The sequence below is a fragment of the Plecotus auritus genome, assembly GCF_963455305.1.
Source record: "Plecotus auritus genome assembly, chromosome: 2".
NCBI classification, from domain to species: Eukaryota; Metazoa; Chordata; class Mammalia; order Chiroptera; family Vespertilionidae; genus Plecotus; species Plecotus auritus.
Genome location: NC_137771.1, coordinates 18725688 through 18732602, shown reverse-complemented (window position 1 = coordinate 18732602; position 6915 = coordinate 18725688). Strand labels below are relative to the sequence as shown.

At 61.8% G+C, this 6915-nt stretch overlaps 2 protein-coding genes across 21 annotated transcripts in view; one reads left to right on the top strand and one right to left on the bottom strand.

The window, feature by feature from the left end:
* The first annotated feature begins 532 nt into the window (after positions 1–532).
* TMEM200B (transmembrane protein 200B) lies at positions 533–4318 on the top strand. 2 transcript variants are annotated; one of them, XM_080658252.1, is made up of 2 exons: positions 533–606; positions 2547–4318. In XM_080658252.1, exon 2 carries the CDS (start codon positions 2567–2569, stop codon positions 3479–3481), a length of 915 nt encoding a protein of 304 aa, XP_080514378.1. In that variant the 5' UTR covers positions 533–606; positions 2547–2566; the 3' UTR covers positions 3482–4318. The 2 variants fall into 2 exon arrangements, with proteins under 2 accessions (XP_080514378.1, XP_080514379.1); XM_080658253.1 differs by lacking the exon at positions 533–606 and adding an exon at positions 1910–2033.
* EPB41 (erythrocyte membrane protein band 4.1) overlaps positions 4302–6915 on the bottom strand; it is a 158405-nt gene continuing 155791 nt past the window's right edge. For all 19 annotated transcript variants that reach the window (XM_080658239.1, XM_080658241.1, XM_080658242.1 and 16 more), the window contains one exon: positions 4302–6246. The gene's annotated coding sequence lies outside the window, so the exon portion shown is untranslated. The remainder of the gene's footprint in view (positions 6247–6915) is intronic.

Below are 6915 nucleotides of genomic sequence, written 5' to 3'. Positions count from 1 at the left end.
CCCGCAGGGGAATCCGGGCTGCGCCCCGCGTTGTCCGTCCGCCGCGGCGCGGGAGGATGCGAAGCGGACACCATGTGCCCATTTTACAGGTGAAGACGGTGAGGTTCGGAGAGGAAAGGCTGGCGAAGCAGGAACTCGGGCCGCCTCCTCCAGGCAGCTCCCCGGGGGGCGCCGGGCGTCAGGGCGCGCTCAGCCGCCCCGACACGTCCTCTCCCGGCGCCGGGACTGAGGGGCTCTGAGCGGCGCGGGAGGGGGCGGCCGCGAGCCCCGCCCGCACTGAGCTCACTGCGGGGCTGGGCGGCAGGCTCCCGGCTGCGGGCTCCGTCTCCCCGCCAGGGAAGCGGGCGCCCTCCTAGGCCTCTGCGAACGGGCGCCGGGCTTACCTGCGACCCCAGACCTGCGCCGTCGCTTTCTCCCAGCGCGGGGCCTGGAAGGGCGCGGGCCGGACGGTCCCGCGGGCTCCCGAGGGGCGGGGCCGGGCGGCGCGGGGCGGGGCGGGGCTGGGGGGGCGGGACCCGCGGCCCAGATTCCGTGGAGACCGCGGCAGAGCCTCGAGCCCCGGCGCGCGGACTCGGACCCGGACCCACGCGGGCGCGGCGGCGCCAGGTAAGCAAAACTAGGGTCCCGGGGTTTGTCCCTCACTTTCCCAACTTTTTGTTTGGCTCCTCGCTCCGGAAAGGCCCGGGAGGGTGTCGGAGCCGGGTCCTCCCCTTCTCCCGGCCGAAGTATGGACGAGGCGGAGGCGGGATTTCGGAGTCCCGAGAACTTCCCGAGACCCGGGACCTTCGGACTGGACGTCCAAGTTCTGGCCTCTCTGAGCTCCCAGCGCCGACCCACGCCCCCCAGAGCCCGGGGTCTCGGAGCGTGCCCCCATCTCCCTGCACCCTGATTCTCCCCCTCGGGGACGCGGGGGCTCAGAGGTAACCCGCCCCGAGTTGGGATTGACTTGGGCGGGGTGGTCACTCTCGGGCTGGGGCTGGGAGAGGGCCTCCCGCTCATGCACAAACGGGTGCCGGGCCTCGCCTCCTGCCGGGACGCTCCGTGGCTGCACCGAGCGGTGCCCGGCTCTGAGCTGGGTCCGGGGCCCGGCAGGGCCGGTGGAGCCCCCGCCTTGGGCGGTGTGACCCGGGCAGGCTCCCCTCGGCCGCAGTTGCCATCTGTGAAAATCAGGCTGTGGACGCGGCAGATGCTGCTCCTCGGTGCTGGGCCCGGGACTTCCAGTTCTCCTTTGGGGGCAGGGAGGGGCGTCCTGCTTTGGGCTTCGGGGTGCGGATGGGGAGTGGGTAGGGTAGCCAGGCCTCCGCCCTGGGGCCTTGGGGCGGGTTCCAGCGCTGGGGCTGTTCGGAAACCAGATTGGGGATGTGAGGACGCACCACTGGACCGCGAGGTCCTAACCCTCCTCTCCTGCGGTCCCGGGGCGCCCTGGGCGGGGGCCCCATTTCTTCCCGCACCCTCCCTTCCGTGGGGGCCATACCACACGCAGCCCGTTGCTCCTGCCCCGCCCCAGCCCGGATCCAGTCCCCAGGCCGCAGGCCGGGCCGGACCAGCAGCCGGGAGGGGCTTCAGCTGGCGTCCCGGACCCTGGGGCGGCCCGAGGCGCCAGGGCGGTGCTGCACCGGCCGGGACGCGGGCCACGGAGGCCTCGGGCGGAGGAGGCCGGAAAGGAGGCCAGGCGGCGGGAAAGGGGGATGATTCATCCGGAGGAGCCCGAATTGGAAACGCTGCAACCCGGGAACAGCCTTGTCGGGGCTGAGGGGAGAGCCAGCAGGGAGTCCCGGACAAGGCCGAGTCCGGCCCGCAGCCCCTGCCTCCTGCCCGCCGCAGCCTGGTTCCTGGGGGAGGGGCGGCCTCTTCGGCGCGGAATTGAAAGAAATCCTGGGCCAAGTCTGCGCTGGTCGGGGTTAGAGCGGTCTTCCCCGAGTCTTGCTCAAGTCTCTCCTGCTGCAGCTCCAATGCTGACTGAGGTCCTGAAGGCGGAGGGGGCGGGCAGGAGGCGGCAGGAGCCAGCGACACCCGCTCCTTCCCACGCTGCGGTATGTGAAGCGCAGTGTGGGGAAGTGGGGCCCGCGAGCGACTCCGCGGACCCGGGCGGTCCCCTCCCCCCCGCTCCCCGCTTTACTACGGTGCAGCCACGTGCGGGGGTGAGGTCGGCCGGGGCGGGACTTACACTGGAGAAGCCGCTGCCGGGCTCCCACACCTCCCGAGCCCGGGGCCCGCGGGTCGGCGAAGACGGGTCGGCGGGCGGCCAGAGCTCCGCAGCCGAGGATGCGCCAAGGAACAGCCGGCGCCCCCTCCCTCCTCTCCGCCCGCAGGCTCGGCCAACTCGGGCTTCTGCCGCGCGGCCCTGGCTCCGAGCTCCGCTGCGGAAAACCGGAGTGGGGGCGGCTCCCCGCCTGGCAGCCCGGGAAAATCCGGGGGTGGCCGCCAGGGATCTCCAAGCGTCCTTGGCGAGGCAGCCCGACTTCCCTCCCGGATCTGTGTCCCCGACCTGGCGCTCCGACCCTAGGCCCGTCGGCTCAGCCCCTGCCTCCCGCTTCTCTCCACAGAGCGCCCGGACGACGGCGAGATGACGGCCGGGAGTCCCGGAGACCGCGGGGAGGTGCGGAGGAGCCCCGAGGGCCGCGTCTCACGCCTGGGCCGCCGCCTGGGCCGCCGCCGGCGCCCGCGCTCCCCTCCCGAGCCTCTGCGGGTGCGGGCGCGGCTGCGGTTGCGCTCGCCGTCGGGGGCGTTCGCGGCGCTGGGAGCGCTCGTGGTCCTGGTGGGCATGGGCATCGCAGTGGCCGGCTACTGGCCGCACCGCGCCGGAGCCCCAGGGCCCCGAGCTGCCAATGCCAGTGCGCCCCCCGTGAGCGAGCTGCGGCGCGAGGGTCGCGGGGCCGGCCGGGGGCACGGCCCACACGAGCGGATGCGGCTCCTCGGGCCCGTGGTCATGGGCGTCGGCCTGTTCGTGTTCATCTGCGCCAACACGCTGCTCTATGAGAACCGCGACCTGGAGACAAAACGGCTTCGCCAAGACGTGCTGCGGGCTCAGGCGCTCCGGCCCCCCGACGGCCCTGGCTGGGACTGCGCCCTCCTTCCCAGCCCCGGCCCCAGAACTCCCGGCTGTGTGGAACCAGAGAGTTGGGACTTGTCCCCGCGTCGGGGTACCTCACCTGTCCCCTCAGTGCGGAGTCTGCGTTCAGAACCTGCTAATCCTCGCTTGGGGTTGCCTGCCCTGCTTAACAGTTACCCGCTGAAGGGCCCGGGGCTGCCCCCACCTTGGGGTCCCCGGACCCAGACTGGCCATGTGATTATCACTGTGCAGCCCTCGGGTTCCTGCATCGAACACTCCAAGTCTCTGGATCTGGGCCTCGGAGAACTCCTGCTTGGGGCACCCGCAGCTCGGGACTGTGCTCACCGAAGCTGGCCCCGGCTGGACCGCCTCAGTCTGGAGGGTTATACCAATTTGGGAGGAGGAGGGGGCTTTGGGGCTCCGGTTTGAGGAGCAGGGGGCAGCCTAGGAGGCTGCAGCATGGACCATAGTCAAAGGACCAGGAGTCCCAACGTCTAGTAGGTGCTTGTCACATCCCAGACTGGGGAATGGATGCTCTGGCCCCAGCAGCTGCTAAGGCATCCTGACTTGCATGTCAGCAGAGAAATGCCAACTGCACAGGGTTCAATAAGCTGGAAAGTTTTAATGTGAACTCGAGACCAGCATGACTCGGCCTCAGGAATTCCTTTAGCCTCCAAAGTGGCCTTAGCCCTGAACAGGTACCTGAGGAGGCTGGAAGTCCAGGCCAGGGCGATTGGGAGATGCACCTGGTGTCTTGGCAAACCCCAGTGGTGGGCAAGAACCCCTAAGACTTGGAAGGTAGGTTGCGATGTTACAGGTTGGGACAGGCTCCCTCCAAGGTGGCACTGGTGATGGGGTTTGGGCCTCCAGGAAGATGGGCAAAGGGTACAGTTGTGACCCTTCACTGCCATCTGGGAGGGGGACTGAGCCTTTAACTCCCACCACCTCAATCCCTTTCTTCCCTCAGCCATGCAGGGTATATCCTACCGGGGCTCCAGACTGCCAGTGCCTCCTGCTGAGGGGGGCCCCTCCCAAGCAGGTCTGAGAAGCCCCCTTCTCTCCCTGTCCTGGTCTATGCTGCAAAACCTCCCTCCACTGGGCAAAAGGCATTTGCCAATTCTCAGAAACCTTTTTATACAATATTGAAGCTGCGTTTTGGCCAATGTGGGTAACTTACTTTTTAGCAAGAGGGGAAGATAACTTTAAAAGTTGATCAATCCTCACAGATTCAGTCTTTTTTTTTTTTTTTTGAAGTTTATTGAAAAATGCAGTACAAGATGACCAAACACGTCTAAACACTACAGCCACTTCTCTTACTACAAAAGGCCAAAACAGCAGACTTAATTATTGCCTATTTAACCTAAGGATTTTGCCAATTTGATTCTGCTGCCATAGTTCCTATTTTGTCAAGAAATGTAAACAACTACTTGATAGGATTCATAATTTTTTAAAATTTTACAAAGCTCCTTCATTTTTGTCACCAAAATAGTACATTTGAGAGAGATTTGTAAAACAACCAGCCTGGGGCTGAGATCCTGGCAGACAGTTCCCAGGAGCATCCTCAGTGTTGGTAAGGCCATAGCCCTGGCTCCATTCTCAGCGCGGAGGGGACCGCTGTCCCCTCACCCTCGGCTGCCCTGCTGCACACATGGGGGTGGGGTGGGGTGGGGGTGGGGACTGGGAAGGGAGAGGAAGATGCCCTGACAGCCAGGCTCTGGGCCCTCAGCTTATAAATGCAGGTCCAGCGTGGTGGGTGGGTGGGTGGCAGAGACCTCGGGTGGCTTGGAGGAAGTCTTTATTTCTCAGTGAAATAAAAATAAAATTGCAGCGAGAGTTGTTGCTGTGATGTGTCTGAGTCACTTTAGGGAAACTGCCAAGTCCCTCTCCTCTTCGTTTCCTACCTGGACAGAGCCTGCTTTTCTTCATGCGCACACACACACACACACACACAACTGCAGGAAGAAAAAATCCAAACTATTGCCAAACCTCAAGATCTGTCAGCAGAAGGGAGGAGGGGGGAAGAGGCTTGGATGGACACCCCTCTTGCTAGCTTGTCCCCATCGTGACTTCCCAGTGCTGGACGGGCGTTACAGATCTGCTCCAGTTCACAGACAAGGGAGCAGCAAGAAGTGCGCTGAGTCGGTGACAGAGCTGAGGGAAGGGCGGGCCCCCTGACGTGTGGTCCTGTGCTCTGAGAGCTGCCACACTGGTCGGGGTGGTCACCTGGAAATACTTCTTAGCGGGACCTGACCAAGGTGAACCCCACCATTCCCCCGTGTGCAGAGCACATTCCCAGAACTAGAAAACCTTTCAAAAACCTCAGTCATTTTCTTTGCCCAAATCACCACTAGAAATGTGCCATTAGTGCTTCTGGCCCAAAGTGCCTATTTTCCTGTGAGTTTGCTCTCCTGAGATGGGAGGTGGGGGAGTACTTAGCAGAGCCAGTGCTTCTGGTGAGGTAAAGGGGGTCGGAGGGCAGGAAGGTGAAGGCCACGGATCTGTTAAAACATTCACAGTATCAGACAGAGCTGAGCAACTTCTTATATCTTTGATCTAAAGAATCTCCAAAAAGAAAGAACAGGAGGGAGGAAGGAAAAGCAATACCACATTCTTAGCAGAGGTCTCTGCCTCCCCCAAACCACCCTCCACAAAGGGACAGGGACACTTCCCTGGTCTGGATCAGGGCAGCACCCTGCCCGACATTCTTGTAAAGTCACATCATTGGCTCTGAGAAAGGGCTGGTTTTTAAAGTTTCTACTGTCACCCAAAGGGTATAAAACTAGGGGAGAGTAGGGCAGCCCCATGCAGCTGGCTTTGGCCCTGACACAGCGGACAGAGTCTTTGGAGGCTTTCCAGAAGAATTCTGTGGACCCTGGCAGGATCTGGGTTGGAAATAAATGGGGAGAGGCTGGGTTGAAGGGGTTACAAACCACCCCATAAAAACCAAAAAGCTCTTTAAAAAGAGTTCATAGAGTGAAAAGTTGAACAGTTCTAGTATCACAATATAGAAAAAGGTATTCAAAAGGTCAGTGATGTCTAAAAGACTGTTGGTATAAACTCCAAATAGAAAATGAATTTTCTGGTGGTTTAGAACCTCGAAAGTCTGAAGTCTGACTATTGCAGGTTAGCTTCTTTATCATTTCTCTGGTTTTCTCTTGGATGGGAGACAGGCAGGGAGTCGGGGTAAGTGATTCCTACAGGAAAGAAAAGCAAAGTTGATAAACCCTGCAGGGAGCCTCACCCAGTCCCATCACCAAGTTCTTGTGGCCACAAGTGATAATCAAGGCCTGAGCGGTTTGACAGGACCCAGTCCTGACTGGTGATGGAGAGCAGCTTCAAGTCATTTGTCAGTTGCTTTTAGGCATGAATTTATCTGGATCCCCATCTCTCAAAAAGCAGCTACCCTGCTTCCAACTCTCTAGTCTGCTGCGAGAACTGCAGTCCTTTCTTCCCTGGCCCCAACCCCTCCGTTTCCAGGCAGCCTGGTTTTGTTCTCTGGCTCTTCTCTGTGAGAGCAGAGAGCAGAGCAGCAGAGAGGAGAATGGGGAGGTGCGCAAGGTGGAGAGGCAGGAGGCTGCGTGAAGGTTCAGGAGGTGGGTGGGGGTTTGCTTCCACATTTGGGGTATCTCCTCCAACCCATCACTGCAGGCACTGCTAAGGGCGGGAGGACACAGGAGACCTAGCTGCTTTAGTTGGAGCCAAATACTTAATAACCTCCTATGTCGCCCTCGTCAACCTCTCCTCTGCCTTCACTGTACCAAGCTCCAGGGTGGACGCCTGGGGGGGGGGGTGGGGATGGCTCCCAGTGTGGCCAGGGTTCCGGCCAGTGCTCTCTGAGGCTGGGAGAGGGAGCCCCCTCCACC